Genomic DNA, 24,979 nt, shown 5'->3' with positions numbered 1-24,979 from the left:
CCTTCGGTCGGCTACACAAGGTGCTGCATGTAGGGAGGCACATTTGAAGTGCTTCTACACAAACGCACGCAGTATGAGGAATAAAATGGGTGAGCTAGAAGTCTTGGCCCAGTCCCACAGCTATGACATCATCGGCATAAGCAAAACCTGGTGGGATGAGTCCTGTGGCTGGTGTGTTGCAATAGGTGGTTACAGGTTTTTCAGGAGGGACAGGCAGGGTAGGCGAGGTGGTGGGGTGGCAATGTATGTGAAGCATGGGCTGGACTGTGTGGAACTTCAGGTTGGCGATGGTGAAGTTGAGAGCCTCCGGGTAAGGATTAAGGGATGAACAAACAAAGGGGATGTCGTTGTGGGAGTCTGTTACAGACCACCTGGCCAGGACGGCACTGCGGATGAATTATTCTTTGCAGAACTAAGAGATGCCTTGAGATCAACTCCCCTTGTCCTAATGGGGGATTTCAACTTGCCAGACGCCAACTGGGATCACCACACAGCTGACGCGAGCAAGTCCAGGAGGTTCATAAAGCGCCTAGATGATAACTTCTTGGTGCAGGTGCTAAGAGAGCCAACTAGGCAAGGTGCCCTCCTAGATCTGTTGCTGGAGAACAGAGAGGGTCTTGTGGGAGATGTGGCAATTGGCGGCCGTCTCGGTCATAGTGGCCATGAAGTGATTGAGTTTAGAATTTTATGGTGACAGAAGGAAAACTGTCACCAAAACTTCAGCCCTGGATATGGGGAAAGCAGACTTCAGGCTGCTGAGGGAACTAGTCAGCAAGGTCCCCTGGGAAACTGCTTTTGATGGCATTGGCGTCCATCAGTGCTGGTCAATCTTTAAGCACTACCTCCTAAAAGCACAAGATCAGGCGATTCCAAAATATCGGAAGGCAGGCAGGCTGGGCAGAAGGCTGGCCTGGCTGACCAGGGATCTTCTACTGGAGCTTAGGTGAAAAAAGAAAGTGTATGGCTGCTGGAAGGAGGGTCAGGCAATGAGGAAGGAGTACAGGGATGCTGTTCATGTTTGTAGGGAGAAAATTTGTGTGGCCAAAGCCCAACTAGAGTTGAAGCTGGCCATGTCTTTGGGAGACAATAGAAAAGGTTTTTTTAGATATGTGAACAGAGAAAGGAGAACCAAAGAAAACACAGGTCCGCTACTAGATGGGGAGGGTCTCCTCACAAACAATGACATAGGCAAAGCAGAGACATTAACGCCTTCTTCGCCTCTGTCTTCAACACTGATGATGGGCTTCGGGACCCAGGGTGCCCTGAGCTGGAGGACCACAACGGTGGGAATGACAAACTCCCAACCGACCCTGAACGTGTGCGGGATTTGCTGCTCCACCTGGATCCATACAAGTCCATCGGATGGGATTCATCCCAAGGTGCTTAAAGAGCTGGCTGATGTCATCGCGGGACCTCTCTCAATTGTTTTTCGGTGATCTTGGGAATCTGGAGAGGTCCCATTGGACTGGAAGCTGGCAAATGTTGTGCCAATTTTCAAGAAGGATAAGAAAGAAAACCCTACCAATTACAGGCGTGTCAGTCTCACGTCAGTGCCTGGTAAAATTATGGAGAAGATGATTCTTGAAGTTATTGAAGCGCACGCTGGGGACAATGCAGTCATTGGTCCCAGCCAACATGGGTTCATGAGGGGTAGGTCCTGCCTAACAAATTTGATTTCCTTTTATGATAAGATCACCCATCTAATTGATCAAGGGAGACCAGCTGATGTGATCTTTTTGGACTTCAGCAAAGCTGGTGACACGGTTTCCCATAGGATCCTACTGGACAAAATGTCCAGCATACAGCTAAACAAAAGCATCATACGATGGGTGAGCAATTGGCTGACAGGCAGGGCTCAAAGGGTTGTGGTAAATGGGGCCACATCTGAAAGGCGGATGGTCACTAGTAGGGTCCCTCAAGGCTCCATTTTAGGGCCAGTCCTCTTCAATGTTTTTATAAATGATTTGGATGTAGGACTGGAAGGTGTTTTGAGCAAATCTGCCGACAACACCAAACTTGGAGGAGTTGTGGTCTCAGATGAGGGTGGAAAGGCCTTGCAGAGAGATCTGCACAGATTGGAGAGCTGGCCGATCACCAACCGCATGAAGTTTAACAAAAGCAAGTGCCGGGTCCTGCACCTGGGACGGGGCAACCCTGGCTATACGTACAGACTGGGCAACGAGACGCTGGAGAGCAGCCCCGCAGAGAGGGATCTGGGGGTTGTGGTTGACAGCAAGTTGAATATGAGCTAGTGGTGAGCCCTGGCAGCCAGGAGAGCCAACCTTACCCTGGGATGCGTCAAGCACAGCATTGCTAGTCGGTCGAGGGAAGGGATTGTCCTGCTCTACTCTGTGCTGGTGCGGCCTCACCTCAAGTAATGTGTGCGGTTCTGGGCACCACAGTACAAAAAGGACATGAAACTGTTGGAGAGTGTCCAGAGGAGGGTGACGAAGATGGTGAAGGGCCTAGAGGGGAAGACATATGAGGAGCGGCTGAGGTCACTGGGCCTGTTCAGCCTGGAGAAGAGGAGGCTGAGGGGGGACCTCATCGCAGTCTACAACTTCCTCGCAAGGGGCAGTGGAGGGGCAGGTGACCTGTTCTCCGTAATCACCAGTGATAGGACCTGCAGGAACAGTGTTAAGCTGAGGCAGGGGAAGTTTAGGCTGTACATCAGGAAGAGGTTCTTCACCGAGAGGGTGATCGCACACTGGAACAGGCTCCCCAGGGAAGCAGTCACTGCACCAAGCCTGTCTGAATTTAAGAAGTGTTTGGACTGTGCACTTAGTCACATGGTCTAAACTTTTGGGTAGGCCTGTGCGGTGCCAGGAGTTGGACTTGATGATCCTTATGGGTCCCTTCCAACTTGGGATATTCTATGATTCTACTTTCAAAGCAGTTGCTGTAGCTATCAAGAATAGAGAATATGTAGAGAAGGACAACTGAAATGGCCAAGGGATGGAGCGCCTCCTTTATGAAAAAGTTGGGATTCCTCATGGGTGTTGGGAAGTCTACAAAACTGAGGTAGTAGGTAAAGTGCGTGCAGAACTGATAGGGGGAAAAAAAACAATACTAGAAATAGGAGATGTGTTTAAATTATGTTTCAGGGGTTGGGAGGGAGAACTATATTAAGTTACACAGCACATGGTGAATCTCTCAAGTTTGTTACCACAGGTGTTGTCGAAGCAGTTCTAAAAGGAAGTTGACAAATTTGTGATCATTCCTGAATTCATTCAAGAAGAGGGCAGGAGTTTTGTAGAACAGCTAAGCATGGGGAGAGGTGTGTGTTAGGGTATCTGTTGTAGTCAACATGGTGAAGTTAACCCTATTTTTAAAATTTCTAACTTCAGAAAGGAGAAGCAGTTGTGTAAAATGTTACCACGCTTAACGGAAACTTCTTTGGCAACTGAGTTAAAAAACTAAACTGAGTAAGAAGTTTTGTATTATGTGTTGAAGAACTGAAGCAATGCAATTCTTAAGGGTTATGTTAAAGAAAATCAGAGCTGAGAAAAAACGGGTGTCTGAGCTATACTGCTCTCTGATTATCGGGTCTTTGCAATAGTTGCTCTGTGCTTGTCTGCCCCAGCCCCGACAGCAACCTGAAAATCCACAGGCAGACTAAAATAGTGTAGAATTTCAGAAAACTGGAAGTAGGAGAGTATAATTCATCATAATATATTTTGTTTTACAGCTTCTAGATGCATTTGGCCACAAATCCAATATTAGTTTGGTGTTTGATTTTATGGAAACAGATCTAGAGGTAAGATTATTTCAGTATCTTCAAATGCTTTTGGAAAAAGTACTTAACAGCTTTATATTTACTGATTTCTAGAAAGATGACATTTCATTACATAACTTGATTAAGATTATGCCTCTAAAAAGCTTGAACAGTTGGACAGTTCTTGTCTGTTCTCAAAATGCCTTTACTTCTAAATACTTTTTGTCAGAATAATCTTCAAGAAACAAACTATGTTTACTATGTTAGTTTCCTGGGTCTTCAGTCAGAGCATGAAACCTCTGGTCACAGGCCAGGCTTTCAGAATGCAATTGTCGAGCACGATAGCACAAAATGTGTACAAGTAAGCATGGTATACCAAGTAAGCGAAGTATACCAAGTGATGATCTGATGCTAAAAGTCACACTTTTGCACCCTTCTTTTTAAACATAACAGTGCTGCGTACTTGTGAGTCTGAATCTCGCGGGTGTTTCATTCTCCAAGATCTTAAATTAGTTTGTCTTTGAAGTCTTTGTATCATATATTTTGATGCAGATTACTGGTTTTGGAAGACTGTTGTAGGTAGCAGTCATGTCAGACCTAAGTATCTGTCCATAGTGTGAACAGAAGTTAATGTATTTGTTAAGCTAACCCATTACACATATGTCATTAAACACTGGAGCTAGCATCTAAAATGTTAAAACATTGACAGCCTTGCTGAAACCCAGAGGAATGTGAGACAGAAGTTTTTTTTGCTAATAGAAGTTACAGTAACAAGTACACTTTGTAGAGGATTCATTCTGTTTACTTAGTAACTATGTAGTATTTAGAAATGAAGAAGATACAGTGTACAAGGAATGAAATAATAGTAATAGGTAATATTACTCAGTAATAGGTAGTGCTGTGGTATGCAGAGCAGTTATTTGCATTGTGGTATCACTCAGAGGCCAACATTTGGGTCTGCAGCCAGTTGTGTCTGGGAGTGTGATGCACATTTGAAATTCTTTGTATAGTTTTAGCTATTTTGTAAATCTCAAACAAAGCTTGGGAAAGGCTGCTTGTGAACTGTAAAGTAATATTAATAAGCAATTTGAGGGGAGTAATGTAGAAAGTATTAAAACTGTATGTGAATGTCATGCTTAAACTGTTAAAGAACATTGAATGTCGAGTAGGTTTGTTAAAATACGTTATAGGGGCTATAGTACCTTGTCTTCCTGAGAAGGGAAAAGGAAAACAATGCATTTACCAAAGTTAGGTGCTTAAGTTGCACAGACAAAGAAGCAACAAGTAGGAATATAATTTGTTCAAGCTGATTAGCACATTTAACATTTTTATTTGCACAGCTTTGACTTGTAAGATAGGGTACCAACCTGGGATGGAGCTAAAATGGTAAACTTAAGTTTCCCCCTAATTTTCTTATTTGCTGGTTATGCAAAGTTCGTATAGGCTGTCTGGGTTCCCTGTTTAAATTTCTGGTCTCTAAATCAGAAGAGACACGTTTTTCTGGAGAAAGGGTGAGAACAGTAGCGGATACATGGCAGCCAATTCAAACTTTGTCTTATAGGATAGAAATAACTGTTTTGCAAAAGAACTGGAGAAGGATAACTTTGCATGATAAGCTTTACTATCAATTTAACACTTTACAGGTTATTATAAAGGATAGTAGTATTGTGTTGACTCAGGCTCACATCAAAGCATACATGCTGATGACACTTCAAGGATTAGAATATTTACATCAGCACTGGATTCTACACAGGGTAAGCATGCGCTAAATTGACAACTTTTATGCCTGTAATGAAAGTCACATTTGATAGAGGTTGAGTCTAAGAATGTAGATGGTTTTGAAATTCATAGGTTTTTAGTCTGTAAGACTTCATGGTAGCTGTTATGGAGTGGCAATTGCAACACCAGAAATGCTAAGAGTTACACATGGCTATCAGGTAGACGCATATATAAAAGTATCTCAAGTAACATGTGACTTTAATTAGAACTGTGAACTTGGTCTGCCTGGGATGAAGTTAATATTCTTCATAGCAACCTGTTCTATTTTGGATTTGTGGCCAAGATGATAACACACTGGTTTTTCTGCTCTTGGTAAGCAGTGCTTGCACATTGTCGAGGCTTTCTCTGTTTCTGCCACTCTGCCCCTAGTCCAGCACATTGGCTGGGGCTAGGCCAGAAACTGGGAGCAGACACAGCAGGGACAGCTGGCCCAAGGTGGCCAGAGGGGTGTTCTATGTAATATAACATCGTGCTCAGCAATAAAAACTCAGGCAGGGGAAGAAGGAGGATATCGGCTTCCAAGGTGGCCGCTGCTTAGAGACCGCCGGGGCATTGGCCTGCTAGTGGGAGGAGATAAGTGATTTCCTTCGCGTCCCTTGCTTTCCTCCCCACCACTACCCTTTCCTGCATCTGTAAAACTTCCTTTATATCGATCCATGAGTTTGCTTGCTTTTTACTCTTCCTTTTCTCTCCCCTGTCCCACTAAGGATATCAGTGGTCATAGGTGTGTGGGCTGCCTGGCTTCTGGCTGGGGCCAAGCCACAACACCATTACTGTATTAAACTGTACCAGATTCATTGATTTCTACAGTTGTCTGAAAAATTGGCTAGGTCTTTATTATTAATTTGCCAACAATGCAGTAAAACTAATATTCCTGCAAAACTGATCATCTTTTTATGCTCTGGAGATTAAATATTGTAATATTCAAATAGGAGTGTTTGGCTCGTTTTGATTTTCATGTATGAGGGAATACTTGATTTTGTTTTGTTTGTTTTTCATTGCTATGTAAACTTGTAATAGAATCAAAAGACTGAATTTTAGAATGCTGTTTCTGCACGCCTGCTGGGAGGCTCAATATATATTTGTTCTTATCAAAACTGACAGGATTAATTCTTTGCTTTCTAAACTGACAGGATCTTAAGCCGAATAATCTGTTATTAGATGAAAACGGGGTTTTAAAATTGGCTGACTTTGGCTTGGCAAAATCTTTTGGAAGCCCAAATAGAGTTTATACACACCAAGTAGTAACAAGGTAAGACATACTCTGTTTTGTTTCTTAGATACTGATTGTGTAGCTGTTTTGTATTGCCTCCTGGAATACACTATGTCAAATCAACGTGTTTAGAGTTTGGTATCTACCTCATTATATAGCTGTAGTGGCAAAAGTCTTAAAACAGAAAACACAAAACAGCATTGTTTGGCAAAGTCTCTAAGAACTTCTGGAATTTGTATCGATGACAATTGTTCTATGGTGTGACATTCTTTTGAAGCACATGAAAATCATACTCATTTACCTATAAGCTTAGTTTTCAGAGAAAGACAATTGTTACTTGTTGCTAATCTTGGGATCTAGAGTCTTTTTTGTAGTTAGGCACATTATTTATGATACAAAAGCATGAGACAAAGGGTTTACCAATGTCATTTATGACATGCTTAATTAAGACATGTACTCTTAAAGAGTGGAGGATTGCAAAATATGAAAAATTTCCTTTTGTCTGCTGCAATGCTAAAACTATTCAGGCAAAATTGTTCCTTTTTAACACCTTCATTCACTGAAGAGGCGGAATTAATACAGTAGTTTCAAGTGCAGTATGTACCAGATCTTCATTGCAGCTTTAAATAACTACTGCCAGGGTTTATTTTGTACAGAACTAATCTCTATTCTTAGGTCTGTTGCTACAGGTGTTTCTAAAAGCTGGAAAGAATTCTCTGTGTCACTTCTTGAATATCAAATTTAAAGAAAACTATGGTTCGTAACTTGCAAACCTGCCTACTTTTTTCCTTTGCATGTCTACAGTTCTGTTGCTTGTCAACCAAACCAGCTGAGCTGTAGGTGATCTATGGTTATACATGTCCTTGTGGTGAGGAACACTTGTTTTTTTTTTTTTTTTTAAACAAAAGACTTTGCAGTTCTTCAGTGTTTGAAAAATACACAGGAGCAGAATCCTCTTTGCAGTTCTTGCATTACTGCTGCATACAGCACTTGACATCAGAAGAATCAGGTGATTTTTTTTCCTAAAACAATTTTTTTTCTTTTCAGGTGGTACCGAGCCCCGGAATTATTGTTTGGTGCTAGAATGTATGGTGTCAGTGTTGATATGTGGGCTGTTGGTTGTATTTTAGCTGAGCTGCTCCTCAGGGTAAGTTTTCAAATGTAAGCATTTGTATTTGCTCTTCAGTGTATTATGCTACAGATTTTAGGTGCAGGCTTCCTCTCTGCTGTAACAGTAGCAGGAAAAGGAAGTTAGGCTACTTTCTAGGAAGTTAAGCTTTTTTCCCCTCCCTTCTTCCAAAAGCTTGCTAACTGTAAGGAGGGTGAAGTTTTCAGACTGAGATTCCATAACTGTCACAATCATTGGCAATCTTTAAGAACAGCTAAGCAAAAAATTGCAGCAAACCATCACAGTCCTGCCTTGGGGAAGGTGAGTAGAGCAGTTAACTCTTCCAGTCCTCTGAATGTTACCTTTCATACAACCTTCCATCAGTTTTCATTTGTGATCTTTCTAGAAATCTGGCAGCACGGATACACACGCGCTCTATTCCTTACAAATGGTTCCCCCGTAACTGGGAATAATTAGCACCAGTACACTAACTATGGGTTTATTTGTAATGAGGAGATGTACAGATGTTATTCTCAGCTGTGGTTGCTTAACAAATTGGAGTGAAGTAGTCTGAAGAAATTCTGACTGACAGCATTCTAATGTATCACTCCTGAGTAAGGTGTACAGATATAATGATCCTTAAGTATGTTTTATGGAATTAAGCCATCTATTACGTAGCTCTTTCAAGAGGACTTGAAAATATGAGGTGGGAAGTGGTGGGCAAGGGTACAGATACAGCTGAAAGGATGAAATACTCTGCACTATAATTTAACCTTTCACAATTAAGTGGCTTCTGCTGTTTTTTTTTAAATGTTTGGGTGCCCATGTCATGAACCAGACTGGGGAACCGGTCTGTCTGAAAACATCCTGGAATGTCTTTTACCTTGTTTGATTTATCATACAAACAGGTGTGCTGATACAATTTAGTTGCTGGTTGAAAAACTGAAATTTATAGTGGCTGTTGTCTAAACAGCTCTAGTAATGTGTACATAAACATGGATTAGATTCTGTAAAGTTGAGTAAGCTTATGGAAAGTCAGAAAGCAAATATATTGTTGAATTCTACTGAGTAATTTGATTTCTCACAAAGCAGAAAATGTGTTTATGGTTAGGTGTTTTATCACCATTATAGTTTTAAATGTGTCTGTCTTTCTTCTTGGGTAAACTAGATTGAGGGACAATGTACTTCAGGGAATGTTGCGAAAGCATTTTATGTTCCATGGACTTTGACACCAAAACTGAATGCACTTCCTAGCAGGGATATTCGTTATGCTCTTTCTGTCCTAATTATTTAAATATTGCCTCTAGTTCTTCCTAATTCTGCCTTAGTTCATGAAGTCCTTTTTCTCTTTCATTGTGTGCCTGCTGCACAAACTACAATTCCAGCTGGACAAATATCTAATTTTTCTGGCTTTTGCCTAATTTAATCGATAAGTGACACTGGGTAGGCTGTTTCTGTCCTAGTGGGTATGAGTCACCATCTGCCCTCGATGTCATCTTAATTCTGTTAGTCTAATTGTTATTTTAGTTGTCCAGTTACAATTCACTTTGTTTTGAATCTATACAAAGCCTAACTTGAGACAGTAGATCCTGGCAAGATCACTGAACAAGAGACTAAGCTTTCAGCTCAGATGTGAAATAAAAGGAAAAGAACACAGGAAAAGAAAGATTTTATATTAATAGGGTGGTAGTCTAATTTTGTGTTTAGTTCTATGCTGTTGAGTCAGTGATACTAAGCCTGGATTGCAAGAAGCCTTCAAAATCTATTTGAACATCATTAGAAAGCCTCAAATGTTTGGTCTGCTTTGCCGTGGGCAGCTAGTAGACAAAGATGTTTTGCTGTGAATGTACAATTATGAGGAGGCACTCAAAGTTGCTTTCTAGAATTGAAGTTCAGAAGCTAATTCAATGAGAAATTCTTTTGTGTAATTCTGTTTTATTCTTCCCAGGTGCCTTTCTTGCCAGGAGACTCTGATCTTGACCAGCTGACAAGGATATTTGAAACACTGGGCACTCCGACAGAAGAACAGTGGCCTGTGAGTCTTTTTGTTTAACACGCTGGCATTAGTTTTCCTTGTTTCACTTTTTTACATATACTTTTACTTTGTTTTAGCTTTTGAAATTAAATTAAATAATATACCAGTTAGTTGAGTAGGTTTTAAGGAAGGTGCTGCCTTATTTGGAAAGAAAGAGGACAAGCAGCCGAGGTTTGTTTGTTTTTTGGGGTTTTTTTGTTTTTTTTCCTCTTGGCAAACTTTTAATTGATATAGCAATGTTGTTAGCATCAAGCAACATTAATGGAAATTCTTGGTTTCTTTTTTTGGTCCACAGTTTCCCATGGCTATTGGTGTGAAATTAATGACAGTTGGTTAATGTTTTTGAGATGCTTGATTAAATTAATCTGCTTTAACCTGAGAGACTTAAATTGTTCTTGCTTTTGAAGGCAATTAGTTGGAGCTTAAGCTAGGCTGGCCAAGTTACAGGTTTGGGAGACAGTAAGAGAAACCATACTGACAGTTTAACAATAAACAGTTTATCTCAGAGTAACTGTGCAGTAATAAATACAAATCAGTATCCATCCTCTGAGTGGACCCTTTTTAACTAGTGGGTACCAATGGGTCTCAGTGGGACAGCTTCCCTGTAGGTCCTTATCTGCCATGCAGGTTGCATCTAAAGCATGAATGATAACCAGCCTAGCTGTGCTCAATCCAAATCTGTGGGATTGGCCGTGAAATAGCCAGGGGTCCTGTGGGCACTTCTCTTTCACTCTAAGCTACTTACACCCAGAAATATAATTTATATTTTCTGCTGGAACCTGTAGTCAGATTCTAGATCATAAAGTGAGGGTCTGGGTATCTGATTCTGAAATCTGTATGGTATCTCCCCTCCCTCTGTATCTGTATGGTATCCCCCTCCACACATCACATAATTTATTTCCAAATCAGGTTAAGTAATCCACAGTAATGTATTTGTGATATATCTAGCCACATAAAGCAAGTACCATGTTTGTGGAAGAGCATGTAGAGATGTTTGTGATACCTCCATTAGCATCATGTTGGGTTTCCAAAAATGTTGGGATTCTTAAGTTTGGTTTGGGCTTTAAGAATTACTTCTGTACCATTCGTCTTACTCAATATGTAAATTTCTATGTATTCTTGTTTCAGAAAGTCCCTTTTCTATGCAGCTTCAAGCTGCTGGTCAAGCTTTTCCTGGGCACATACCCCCACTAGGGGGACTATGCGATGCACTCATGTCTCCATGTTAGACTGCACACTTTAAGCACATGCAGCAATGGAAGAGTAATCTTCTACTGCAGCCTGAGTACTCCACCGGGTTTGACCTAATTCTTTTTGTAGGGAGACGAAAGGCATTGTCTCTATTCAGATGATGCTAAGTATTTCTGAAACAATGAGCGAAGGATAGGCATATGTTTGTTTTGAATTTCTCTAATCAAAGCAGCTAGGGAAAGAGAATAGGCGGTTCCCTCAATCTGATGTCTACGGGTAGGGCAAGGCTCCAAAAAACTCAATTAAGGCAACCACTACGGTGCCAGGGCAGGTCATGATGCTGTGTACCATATCCCACTACTGTGGCCAGAGGTGACCCAATCAACTTAAAAGTTTAGGATGTGGTGACAGACACCAGACCAACAACTTTAGGGATAAACAATTTGTCTGAGAGTAACAGTACAGTAATAGATACAAATCAGTAGTACAATTATTCAGATCAAGATGACAGTTAATACAGTCATTCACTAATACTGAGCCAAACATATCGTCACAATGCACAATGACCCACATAGCCATGGTTTTAAGGCAGGCTAATATAAAAGAGGACATAGTTTCTCCAGTGATGGTTTCTTCCAGAGGGCTTGGGGAGTTCTAAATTCCCTGATCAGGCTGTCCTGTTCTATTACGTTGTGGAAGCATCCTCTGTACTTGTTAACTAGTAATCATGTCCTGCCTCTGTTCCCTCTCTGTGCTGGTTTTCCTTTTTGTAAATGGTGCACAATCACCAAATGGAGCTATCGCCATATGGAGAAATGTAAAGCAGTACTTGTCCCACACAATTACATCATGCTAAGATTCTAAAGGAAATGTACAAAGGTTTTTGCAGTGACATTTCAGCATTCATGGGAGAAGAGTTGATACAGGTGGGAAAAGCAGAATAGGAGATTTAATGGCACAACAGAGATGATATATTCCCAAATTAATTTGCAAACCCACACATTCTGAGAATTGAAACCTTTAGAACTGAGACTGATTACACACATTTTTCACTTCAGTGTTAGTGTTCTATTTTACTTGGATAAACTTAAAGCGTGGTGTTCAGAGATTTAAATTACTTATTGATGTTTGGATAACTGTCTATAACAGTTTTTTATGATAGAATTTGAATAAAATGGGATTGATTTTTATACCTAAGGGAGATAAAAGTATGCCATTCATCTGTTGTTTAACTGCTTGGTATATTTCTTGTTCCCTCCCTCCGTTCCACAAGTAAAACTTTAACAATTTTGTATTTCAAAAGTAGCTTAAAACATTTGTGATGAACAGCAAACTCTGAGGACAGCCTTTTACTAAATTGGAGAAAATGCACATTGGTTCTTTAATGAATCTTGTCTTTTCTACCATGTGAATTTGCAAGAGAAAAGCCAAAGCTAGTTTTACTTCATTTGTCTGCACTCACTCTAAAGTTCCTTCATGTTTCCTTTCATTGTTAGCAATTTTTCCTTTTGTACTGGTCACTAGTGAAGCAAGGGAAGAACAGATTGCTTGGAAACAGAAAGTGTGAAACAACTGTACCAATTACTTAGATACTAGTCTTTTTTTTTTATGATCAACTATTCCTACTTTTTTTTATTTCAGTGGCCAAGTATTAGGAGTGTCTTGAAAAATAGTTAGCTTCTGCTGTGAAGACAGAAGTTATGAAGGTCCATTTATGTGAAAAGCTGAATTATTTCAAAGTTGAAAATATACATCCAATTCTTGTCTTTGTAGGAGATGACAAGTCTTCCAGATTATGTCACATTTAAGACTTTCCCTGGAATGCCGCTTCAGCATATCTTCAGTGCAGCTGGTGATGATTTGCTCAGTCTTCTGCAAGGCTTATTTGCTTTTAATCCATGTGCTAGAGTTACAGCTACTCAGGTATTGTACGCTTGCATTATGTCCTAATGTTCATTAACCTACTGTTAATATCAGATAAATGTGCTTTGAAGCTAGTAAGCCAGGTTTGAAATGAAATGTCGTATAGCTCTGTCTTTGAAATGCTAGAAATATTTTTCCAGTGTTTTATACAGAGAACTCTGAAAGGCATGAATAATTCTCACTAATAATATCCATGCCCAATTATAAAGTGAATGCCGATAAAGGTGTATGAGTCGTGGTCTACAGACAATCATTATATTTGACATTCTAAATTCAGTTACCTAAAGTTTGCAACTTAAATCTTGGTGTAGTATGTCTCATTCCATGCTCTTAAAAGGTTTTCACCCTTAATTCATCCAGTCTCTTCAATTTCATTTAAACTTTTTTGACTCTTTTTATTTGGAAATCTGGTGATTCTAACCAGCATCCTGATCTGAATACTATGTTACTGGCATAAGCAAGAACAATGTTTACCTAAGAGACAGCTTAGGTAAGACCATATACCACAGTTTATGGAAGCTGTGGAACTCCAAAAATTTAAAATAGGGTATGTAATATTGCTACATGGAACTACCCCTGTTTAGTTGTTCTTTTCTTGTTCAAACTACATTTTTCTTGCAGTTTACATTGTAGAAGCAACACAGTTAAAGAAAATGTGGGGGAAGACTTATCTTAAAAGCTAGCAAAACAGGTGTTCAGACCCTAAATCTGATCATGTTATTTTAATCCTTCTTTTTCTCCACTTTCTTCTTTATCCTCATGTCTCATCCGGTTTTCAGAATGTAAGCTGTTTGGAGATAGAAACTTCTTGTTCATACAAAATTTCCTGCAGTGTAGTCTAGAGTTTGGATGTTTAGATGTCTGAGCACAAGTTAAAAATAACAGTTCACAATTATTTCTTGTCTAATAAAATCAAAGCACCACAGTAATCATTGAGAACACCAAACCTTGATTTGTACCAATAACACCTTCCAGTACAAAGGTGCCAAAGTAGTTTTTGAATTTTTTGCAATTTTTTTGCAGTTTTTGCAATTACAAGTGATTTATTTCGTTATAGTTTCTCTATCTGTGGAGTTCTGATGCTATATACTAATTATTGGGTTATTTTTCTTCCATTACTATTAAGGCATTGAAACAGAAGTATTTTAGTAATCGACCGGGACCCACTCCAGGAAATCAACTACCCAGACCCAACTGTCCTGCAGAAGTTGTAAAGGAACAACAAAATGCACTTTTAAATTTAAAAAGGAAAAGAACGGAAGGAATAGATCAAGGTAACATCTTAATGTTTCACCTGTTTTAAAATAGGAACTACAAGCTCAGAGAGGAAGTGATACTTCCAGTGTTTCAGAACAAAAACTCTCTGAATGGACAAGTGGATACCAGCACCATCTGAAGCCCTCTGACAACTTATGTTTTAGGATAAACACTTTAGGGTGAGAATAGCTTAGTTCTGTGTTCTAGCAGAATTAGTACAAAAAGTAAAAGCTCTTTTTTTTTTTGAAATCCATTTGTTAGAAGAAATCTTTAAACCATTAGTCTCCATAATGGAGTGTGGCACTACATAGTAAGTTAGAGACTACTATTAGGCCCTTTATTTCTGAGACACCTTACTGAGGTGGAAGTCACTTTAAAAAAAAAAAAGAGAGAAAATGTGGGGGCTGGGGGGAGCAAGAGAGAAACATGGTATTTCATTCTTTCAAGTGACAGATGAGAGAATGTAGATCGGATTTTAGAAGAGATTTCTGCTGTCTCCCTTGGACTAAGCAAGTTAAGTGTTCTGATCACTCCATAAGGAAGTTCTAAGCATATCGTAGTGATCCTTTTAAAAGGCAAACCTATTTCCTAATACTAACTTCTATATGGAATGTCCGGTTTTCCCCCAAACAGTAACACATACTTCTTACCTTCATAGTAGTAAAGCTCTGAGGATTCAAGACTTGTATCTGACACTAAACTAGGCAGACCTTCTAGCAGAGGCAAACATTAGTTCTTAAGCTGGGAGTTTGTTGCCTTGGCAGCCGGAATTTGCTAGATAGCAGCTGTCAGGTTATTGTCAGCTTTTTGTTCTTGTCAGTACGAGGCTCTTTGATACAAAAGTGATATATTTTTGGAATGCAGATGCTTCCATGAAAGTACATTTCCTCTTGAGTTCAGACAGATAAATTATTGGAGTTTAGCTTACTTTTTAGGCACTTCAACTCATTGTTTGATAGTCTTTGTCAATTTAAAAGTAAAATGCATTAATTCATTAGAATCTTTAATCTTTTAACTATTTGCACGCTGTCTGGTGACCTCAATACCATGGGTCAACTTGTCAAGTTCCCATATGTAATTAATTGCTTAATTTAAGCTCTTTATCTCCTCCTGCGACACCATGTGAGGATCTGTGATTTAGTGTTTTCAAGTCCATGACCCAAAATACGCCAGTTAACTAAACGACAGGAAAGAGGAAGAAATGCTTCCCTGAGCTCTGAGACTTTAAGGTATTTCATTTATCAATGAACGGGGTTCCCAGAGCTGTATCAGAACTAGAACACTAATTGGCTTAATGTCTTTACAAAAGTCTTATCTTCAACAAGGTGAAATCAGTGTTAAATGCCGTAAGTTTTGAGATTGGATATAACTAAGGCATTTAGGAAGTCAGCATTACTTCTGAGACATTTGAGTATCAGTTTAAAAAGTATATTGTTTCCTCCAAGTGCTGGTTGAAGCGCATCAGAAAATTTATGTTCTGTTGCTGCCTTAGCTAGGCTGGTAGAACCCAAGCGTACCAAAGGTATATCTTCTAGTCCCAACTGACGTTAAAGGAGAGTGACAATTAGAGCTAGCAAGCATGCTAGCCTGGATTTCATTTGGTGTCCTTACATGGCACGAACATCAAGTTAAAATGTGAATATGCTTTTAGTTTGGAAGAGCAATAATCCTACAGTCTATTTATAAATAAAAGTGGAAATATGGCATTTTTTACTGCTGTTGAGAATGAAAATGTGCAGAAGTCATTTCAAAGAAAAATAAATTTCATCCTTTGAAATTCTCAAGCTAAGCTGTGCTTCCATCTTGCACAGCATCTCTCCCTCAGCCCTGTTGAGGCAGCACTCTAGAATTTAAAGGAGTAGGCTGAAGCAATTACTAGTGGGTGCCCTCTTATAAAATCTTGGCACCAGAGGCTGGCTCCTGGGAGAGAGAAATTATAACATCCCCATGAAGTGCTGCTGTTCCACAAGAACAAAATGCTGTAGCCTTGGGGAGTGCTCACCAAACTTAAATGTGCAGCAGCTGGACCCTTCAGGGAAAAAAAAAAAAACAACCTGTATTGTCAGGGGAAAACTCACTAACTAAATGAATGACAAAGTATTAAGCATACATCATTGCTAGCTATTGTTACCACTTACTTCTTCTCATCTGTGAGGTATGTGGAGACAATGATGTTATGATAACATCATTGTCCATCTTCTCCACCCTGGAAAACACTTAGTCAAATACAGCACTTCTTTCCCAGAACACTGATTTCCAGTCCTACAAATCTGCATTTCTACAGAGCTGTAAACTCGCAAAACAGAATGTAGAAGATAACAGCAATAAACTCTTCCCTAAGTCAACACAGTGTAGGAAATCTACCTAATCTCAGAACTATTCTACTCTGGCTTGGAAAAAAAAAAGTCCATTCATATCTAAGGTTAAAAACTTCTGCTGTTTGGGTATTCCCTTAAAGTTCATGGGAATGATTCAATGCCAGTGTATTTTAGAGGACACTTCTGCTTACAGGGCAGGCAAAAACAATTGGACCCTCCCATAGCAAACTTCATATCCATCATCCCAGAAAGCAGCAATGGTGTATTCTACCCATGTTACAAATAAATAGCACATGAATATAGGAGAGGAGAAGAGTTAGAATAGAATCAGAAAAGTGCTGTTCCCTGCGTCTCTACAGCTGATACTAACAAAAACATGGTTAGAGAATGAGTCAGACATAAAGGGCCGCTACCTCCTGCAGGCAGCTCTTTTTCTGGGTCGGGACTGTATATAAAAAAGATCATTAAGAGTATATGCACTCGGGCAGGGTTAAGTCTTAGAATAGCTTGTCTTTCATAGGTTTAGAAATAGAATTAAGTGGCTAACTTTTTATAACAACAAAGAGAAATACATGTATCCCAAATGCAATTAACACTCAATTATGGAATATGGGACTCTTATGGAGTACAGCTACTGGTGCAAGTTGGCTTTGATTCTGGCAGTCCTCCATAGATTTACTGAAATAGCAGTATTGTGCTGGTGCAGACAGCGTTAACTAGCTCAGAGTAAATGAATGTGAAGAATAGTATTAAATGAGCATTAAAAACTTGAGGTGGGGGCTGAACCCTTTACTTTGGTAACAATGTGATTTACACTTTTCAGGATTACCAAAAAAATTGATTTTTTGATTGCTGTGGATGGTGGATGAAAATGAGTGATCATATGACCCAAGTCCCAACCATTGAGTAACGCTGTAATAGTCACTGGATGGTTATTTTTTTAATGTTTTATATGTAAAATGTGAATGTAATTTTCATAACTGAAACTGAGGTTTTATTAACATTTTTTAAATAAATTTTTTTAAACAAAACAGCAAGGTTGCCTTCTCTGGTTTGCTGTTTCATTACTTCGACCCGTGCTTTGAGGTAGTAATTCCATCAAAAGATGCGTGCTGGCTACAGATTTACACAGCCTGATTTTGCAAAGCCTTTATGCTGAATCACGTGCTATCCTGCACAGATGCAAAACGAGAAAAACTGCAAATACAGCCTTTTCACCCGGAGCTTAAGTGTACATGCCTGATGTATAACATGCTGGAAAAACTGTATCATTGTAAGAGAAGGGCAGGGTTCTTTTAATATGCCAGTGTAGTAACAAGTGAGTTTGCTTGTGCTCTCATTTGACGTGCCTTAAGACTTTCAAAGGACACATCTACTATATTGAAAACAATATGATGCATAGATTGAATGTGAAGTTGTTTCTTTTACACATTCTAGTCTTCCAGGAAAAGTTATGAGAGCGCATATAAATACTGTTTTCTTCACAGCCTCAAGATTGCAATAAATGATGGAGGGAGATCCAGCTGGGAAAACTATACCAGCCCTCCTGACTATACCAGCCCTCCTGTCAACCTGTGGCTGTTGAACATTTCATAGTGCAGATACTGTGCTCAGCTCTGTTGCCTGACTTCCAGCATAACTGTGTTGCAAAGTGGCTGCTGGGCAACCAGACTTCTTCAATGGAAAGAAACAAGCCAGTAGATGCTGTTGATGCGCAGCCTAACCGCGTGCCCACCGCTGTTGTGCAGTGGATCTCAGGGATACCTGGTGAGCCATTGTCATTTTCCCAGTTGTGAACCTCTTTCAGCGTTCTGTTTTTTTAATGTATATGGCAAGTATATTAGCAGAAGAGTTAAAGTTGTAGAGGAATAGTAACCGTCTTCTTGCTGCTCTGATAACTCAATTTACTTGTACCATCAGCCAACTTGGAAATATGTTGGCCTTAAAGGGACAGCAGTTGCTATTCCCTCAGTACCTTACAGTGTTCATGGCAATATCCTACTGTGTTTCTGGTTGTTGGTGAGTGAAAATTAAATTTTTACTAAGACCTAAATGACAGTATTATTTCATGAACGTTTTCTCTATACTAGTTATAGCAGGTTTTTCATTATCTGTGTAATCACAGATCATCCTGAGTGCAGGCTGAAGGACTGAGAGGAGAACTGCAGTCCTACCTCTGACAGGGATAGGTTTAAAAAATATGTTGATCTCAATAGGGAAGAGAGAGTTAGAAGTACTGTAAAAAATTTTTTTTTGCATTCAGCTTCTCTAGGGCAGCATTCTGACTGGACTTCAAAGTCCTGAAACGTTCAGCCACTAATACAGGTACAGAATCCTTCAGTGAGTATACTCACACCTAACTCTTGGGCATAACAAATAGAGCTTGTATGGCAGTGGCAATTTTGTGTTTTACCAGCTCTGCTGTGAGAGTTACATCATTCCCTTCTTGTCAAACACAGCATATGCCTAGACCACACCCAGGCCTGAAGGGAGCCTTTTCCAGTAGAACAAGGAGCAATCCTCCAAGCTGCTATTGGCAAAACTTGTCAAGTAGATACTGAGTTTGAGCATTTGTTTACTGTGCTCTGTAAGAGAGGTTGAAGAGAGAGAACATCGAGCATTTTGTGACCTATGCTGCTGACCTGTGTGCTTCCAGTCATGTGTCTACCACAGCAGACTTGAATTAAAAAAGCAGTGCTCCTATATCATAGAAGATCAAGAACCATTCTCTTCCAAATCGCACACGGTAATTCATTTGCCTTACTGTGCACTGCAGGTAAGGCTGTTCTGTGCTGTGAGTGTATATAGCAGCTCATCATGTCTTGACTTCAACTGTGTTCGTGAACGAAGCCTTCTGTGTCAGGGACTAAACTTACTTTGCTCTTAATGCTGGTTTTGTGCATACATAAAGTGTACATACACCGCAGAGTAAGATAAGATTAGAAAAACCATCAGCACGATATTTTTTTCTTGATTTCAGGCTTTTGGATAGTTCGACTTAACTCTTTTGACTTAGGTCAGAACTCTGGAAGGAGTATTTGTGACTACTGCTGGCTATCAATTACTATGCAACTGGTCATCTAAATACTGTTTAAATTTGTAGCTAGCTTACCTTGCGAGCTGTATGTCGTGCTAATGATGCTTCAGCTTGGACGATCTGTTTTATCACACCAGCACATTAAGTATATAGCTGTTGCAACCTACTTGGCTTCTGTTAAGAACGACAGCGGTCACGTATGGTTTCTCTTGAGCTTGCAGTGTGCATGCTTGTGTAATTGTATAAAGGTTTATCTTGTACACTTGTGCAAACTGGAATTTAATCTAAATGCCTTCTCTCTTGGATTGAGACAGTTTCCCTGCCCTCATCACTTTTTTTTTAATTGAGATCCACTGCGGTTTCTTCCTGAAAGGTTAGCGCTCTTCTTTGTGAAAAATTTCATAGTTCTTACCTCCAGACTTACTGGAGCTTGAGTAGCTTCTGTGGATTGTACTGATATTGCTTATATAATTTAATAAAACCTTTTTCTCCCTACAATAGTGCCATAATAAAAGCAGCAAAACTCACTGTAAGAGCACACAATACAGAAAGGGAAGGTGCTCTCTGTTCTAAACAAAACTGATTTCGTTCTCTCACAGAGACTGGGGTTACTTGTGGTAACATGGAGAGGCTGTCGTGTCTTCATCTCATCTCTTTGATTCTTCATTAGTGCCAACACTGTATGATCCCTCCAGCCCTTACGTTCTTTTGAGGAAGAAGCTTAGAGCCAGGATGAGGTGTAACACTGTTGCTTTGTATTTGTGATATATTTCTTGTCTATGGTATAGCCTCAAAACTGTCGGCACTCCAGGCAGCTCTGCCAGTTCTTTGCTTCTACCTGTGTTTGTTCTTGGTTTTGTGACTGTTCCTGTTCCCTTGACTTGCTGCATATACGCTGTTCTCTTAACTGTTGCTTGGTCACTTCTTCTGGTGCATGGTCACTTATGTTCCATGTACACCAGTATAATGGTTCCTTTACAAATCTCTAAAATCATAGCAGGTTTCACCTGACTGCATATTTACTTGCTTCTCAGACAGAAGGGAGGAATTACTACAAGAAAGCTGTGGTTTAGGTTGCTTTTTATTGAATCCCCTCCACTTCCCCTTGCATTTCATACTGGATTATATCAACCTTGTCTGAGGTAAGGTATTCTCTCCACGTTGCTGTAATAAAATTGCAGGATAAATCAGGGATAGGTCTAAATTTAGTTTGCCTGGATGAGATAGGGGAACTTGTTGGAGAGCTAAATTGAGTTCTTTGAACACTCTTCACAGGCTGTAGTGACGTGTAGTAGTGTGAGAAGCTGCGGAAGAGGCGTGCATGGCTGTAGTCCTTTGGGGCATGAGATACAGTACTGTGTAGGATAACCTTATATTGATTCTTCTCTTCCCAAAGGCCTGATGGGTATTAGATTTATTCCTCCTGTAACCCACCACCACCACCTGGAAGGCACCAGCAGCAGCTCTGTTATTGCTAGCTTGAGAACTCCATCTTGCGTTTCTCTAACACATCTCAATCACTGGTGCAAACTTTGTTCATCTTTTCTTGTATCTCCTTTTCAAGCTTCCCCAAGTAGAACTGGGATAAAATCTAAGTTTTGATGCTACTGAATTATCCTCATGTCATTTCTGTGTTCAGCTCTAAGTCGTTTAATTTATTTTTTTACTCCATTTGTGAGAAACTTATTCAGCAAACTATTATTTCTTTTTAGAAACCCTTATTCTTTCAGTTACTTAGGGAATTTCTGTCTTCCTTCCAAGAATTAAATCTGCAGGCAGGCAGGCAGGTCCTGCATGAGAATTTCCTGAAAAACTTGCTGTGTAGTCAGTACAGAGGCTGCTAGTGTTGTGACCATTTCTTCTAGTGCTGTCAGTTCAAACTGTACCCACAAACCTGCATACTAACAGCATTCACCACTGCGATAAGAACAGAATGGTGTGCAAGGAAAGGAGGAGGAGAAGGCGGCATTTTGCGCTTATCACAGTATCACAGATTTCTAGGTTGGAAGAGACATCAAGATCATCGAGTCCAACCTCCGACCTAACACTAAGTACTCCACTAAACCATATCGCTAAGCTCTACATCTAAACGTCTTTTAAAGACCTCCAGGGATGGTGACTCCACCACCTCCCTGGGCAGCCCGTTCCAATGCTTAATAACCCTTTCAGTAAAGAAGTTCTTCCTAACATTCAACCTAAAACTCCCCTGTCGCAACTTTCGCCCATTCCCCCTCGTCCTGTCACCAGGCACGTAGGAGAACAGACCAACCCCCACCTCGCTACAGCCTCCTTTAAGGTAACTGTAGAGAGCGATAAGGTCGCCCCTGAGCCTCCTCTTCTCCAGGCTGAACAACCCCAGCTCCCTCAGCCGCTCCTCGTAAGACTTGCTCTCCAGACCCCTCACCAGCTTCGTTGCCCTTCTCTGGACTCTCTCGAGCACCTCCATGTCCTTCTTGTAGAGAGGGGCCCAAAACTGAACACGGTACTCGAGGTGCGGCCTCACCAGAGCCGAGTACAGGGGGACAATCACTTCCCTCACCCTGCTGGCCACACTGTTTCTTGTGCAAGCCAGGGTGCTGTTGGCCTTCTTGGCCACCTGGGCACACTGCTGGCTCATATTCAGCCGACTATCAACCAATACTCCCAGGTCCTTCTCTGCCAGGCAGCTTTCCAACCACTCATCTCCCAGCCTGTAGCACTGCTTGGGGTTGTTGTGCCCCAGGTGCAGGACCCGGCACTTGGCCTTGTTGAACTTCATACAGTTAATTAACATGTGTAATGGAATGTGGTTTATTGCTTACGCCAAGAGATTTGTGCCCCTTTAGTAGGGATGCTGGCAGTTGCACTGACCTGACTTTGACAACAGGATGTGGACTGTGTGCTTCGTTTTTGAAAAACCTCCATTTTGGGCCAGACTGGTAGGCAGGTACCTTCCAATAGTACTTAGGCCGTCCATCAAGCTTAACTGCAGGAGTTCAAATGTTGCTATACATCCAGACACATTTTTCCTGCCACTGGAGATAGTGTCTGTCAGATAAATGAAGCAGGTAGTCAGATGCCGTAACAATTTGAACCGTCTTCCTGATACTTGTTTTTCTGAGAGTCCTTGCTTTGCCAGCTTGGAGCTCCTGTGAGGACGGAAAACTGGCCTGACTCTCGGCATGTAACTTACGCCTGCATTACTTCATATTCTTGTAGGACTTCTTTAATAAGACCCTTTACGTTGACCTTATCTAGTAACCTGGGGGCACGCATGTTTTCTCTTTTCCATCTGTCACTCATTAACTCCAGTAAGGCTAAATAAGGCAGCACCAGACTCCCAGCTGCTGGCTGCTTACCTCAGCGTCAGAAACGTGTAAATGTGCCTGGGAACTCTGCTGTCTCCTGCTAGCACAATGTGTCCTTAGTGCCAACAGAGTTAAATGTCTATGGCAGTTATTTGTAAGGTAAAGGTATTAAGTAACCTGAAACGTCATTAATAAAAACCTAATTTAGGAATTAGAAGTTGGACTGCATACACTTAACAAAAGGTCGGAAAGAATGACATTTATAACTGGTTGTACATGGTATTGGGCTAAAAAGTGTCAATTAAAAATGTGCGAATGTATCAACTGTAGAGTTCAGTGCAAAGCTATGTACTGCTATCATAATGTAGTTTGGTTACAAAAGTTACCTATGCAGAAAGATTTAATTGTTGCATCTCCTTAATAGACAATGCAGGTTTTAATCTACATTAAATTAGAGCTGGAGGGGGGGGGGGAGCAAACAGTTTATTAGGCTATAATTCTTTAAAATCTTTATTACGCAAATTTGTCTGGAAATACTGGTTTTATGTGTTCTTAAGATTAAAATCTTCAACTGCTATGAAATGTTTTATTACAAATCTAACAAGCACTGTAAAACAATCTGATCAGAATCTAACCAAATTTGACTACTTAAATGCATGGACCTTTTTTCCTTTTATTTATTTATTTTAATTAAAACTCCTACTGGCTAGAAATGATGAGTGTGAGTTACGAATCACTAATAAAGATGTAGTGAGTGATACCACCGTTTGTTGTTATGACCAACCTGATGTTCTGGAAAGACTGGTTGCACGTGTACCTGGCCACATGTGCACAGGCAATCTCTGTTCCCACCCCCGCTCAGAGATTTCTATTTCATGTGTCTCTTTGTTTGCAGTAGAGCCCTTGCCTTGCTTCGGCAGATCACTCGGTGCTTTCTTGTTATGGTTGCTTTGTGTGCGCCTCGGTATCTACACGCAGCCTTGAAGGTGATCATACGATTAGAGCAACAACAAATGCGCTACACTGTGTAAGCATCTTCATAGATGCCAAGCCAACGGATGCTTTTCCTAAAGCTGCTGGTGGGAGATACTTCCAGCCCCTAGAGAGGCTGACTGCAGTGTGAAAGCTTAGCTCCTATGAGCTTAAACATCATAAAACAACACAAAATTTAGATATTTTTCAAAGTGTCAGTGAACTCTGGAGCCGTCATTGTCATGCTCCTTTTTTCCCTTCCCTTCCTTCCAAAGATGCAAATAAGATGTAACAGCCAAGATCTCAGTGCCCTTGTCAAACACTGGAATGGGCTACACCTTGCCCTTGGGCTTCCTGCACTCAGCCAAGCACTAAAACAGGTGAGATGCTGTGACAGCTAACAGGAGTGGGCTGTTCCCAGCTGCTTTTTGTCAGGTCTACAGCTGGGCTATATTGTGCTGTGGCTGCTGGTCCTGACATGGTTCCTAGATATGCTGGCTTCTGAAAGATTTCCAAAGGTTCTGGAAGCCCTTGGCTACCTAGGAGGATTTGGGAAGAAGTGCTCTGTCATTCCCAGGAAACTTTGGGTTACCAGGTGGTGGTGCATGCTTAAGAAAAAAATGAGTTTATCATGGCCTGCAGCCACCTGGACTGCGAGATGGGGATGGTCTTTCAGTCACTCACAAGTAAAACTCCTAGGTGTTGCACGAACTATTTTTACTGTCTACTCACACCCTTGCATGGTGCTCCCTTTAACTGGAATACCTTTTCCACAGGAAACTGTTCCAGCAAGCATCATAGCAGTTAGGTTATTAGCTGTGTAAAAGGTCCCATTTGGATCTGAGTGGTTGTTTCCAGAACATGTGCACGAGCATTCACACACGTTTCCCTACCTTCCCATAACCACATTTTTGACGGGTGTCTTAACTCCTAGGCTCAAGCAAAATATACATTTACCTAAAAAGCAATTTCGAATCTCTTATATTTTAATAGGCACATAAAGCGTAAATTTACGCTATAAAAATAAACTAATTTTGTGTGTCACCACCACATGTGATAGATTTTGGTTTTGTTTTCTTTCTGATCACATTTACATTTGGAAAGATTTTATGTATTTCATTCATTTCACCTGAAACATGGCCAA

The 24,979-nt window shown here is 40.5% G+C and overlaps 1 protein-coding gene across 4 annotated transcripts in view; it reads left to right on the top strand.

Moving 5' to 3' along the window:
• Window positions 1-23,623, top strand: part of CDK7 (cyclin dependent kinase 7) — a 29,335-nt gene extending 5,712 nt beyond the window's left edge. The window contains exons 5-13 of one of the 4 annotated variants that reach the window (XR_014576346.1): window positions 3,689-3,757; window positions 5,359-5,469; window positions 6,628-6,746; window positions 7,755-7,854; window positions 9,764-9,850; window positions 12,815-12,964; window positions 14,091-14,238; window positions 18,027-18,306; window positions 18,999-23,623. Coding sequence is in view for 3 of the 4 variants with exons in the window: in XM_083816023.1 (XP_083672149.1) it covers window positions 3,689-3,757; window positions 5,359-5,469; window positions 6,628-6,746; window positions 7,755-7,854; window positions 9,764-9,850; window positions 12,815-12,964; window positions 14,091-14,238; window positions 17,363-17,388 (810 nt within the window). In the remaining variant the exon portion in view is untranslated. Of the gene's footprint in view, window positions 1-3,688; window positions 3,758-5,358; window positions 5,470-6,627; window positions 6,747-7,754; window positions 7,855-9,763; window positions 9,851-12,814; window positions 12,965-14,090; window positions 14,239-17,362; window positions 17,573-18,026 lie in introns of those variants that run through there. The other 3 variants (XM_083816024.1, XM_083816023.1, XM_083816025.1) reach the window with 3 other exon arrangements.
• The last annotated feature ends 1,356 nt before the right edge of the window (window positions 23,624-24,979 follow it).

The sequence above is a fragment of the Anser anser genome (genome assembly GCF_964211835.1).
Source record: "Anser anser genome assembly, chromosome: Z".
Lineage (NCBI taxonomy): Eukaryota > Metazoa > Chordata > Aves > Anseriformes > Anatidae > Anser > Anser anser.
The sequence above is the reverse complement of the archived record's forward strand: the minus strand, read 5'-3'. Positions and strand labels throughout refer to the sequence as shown.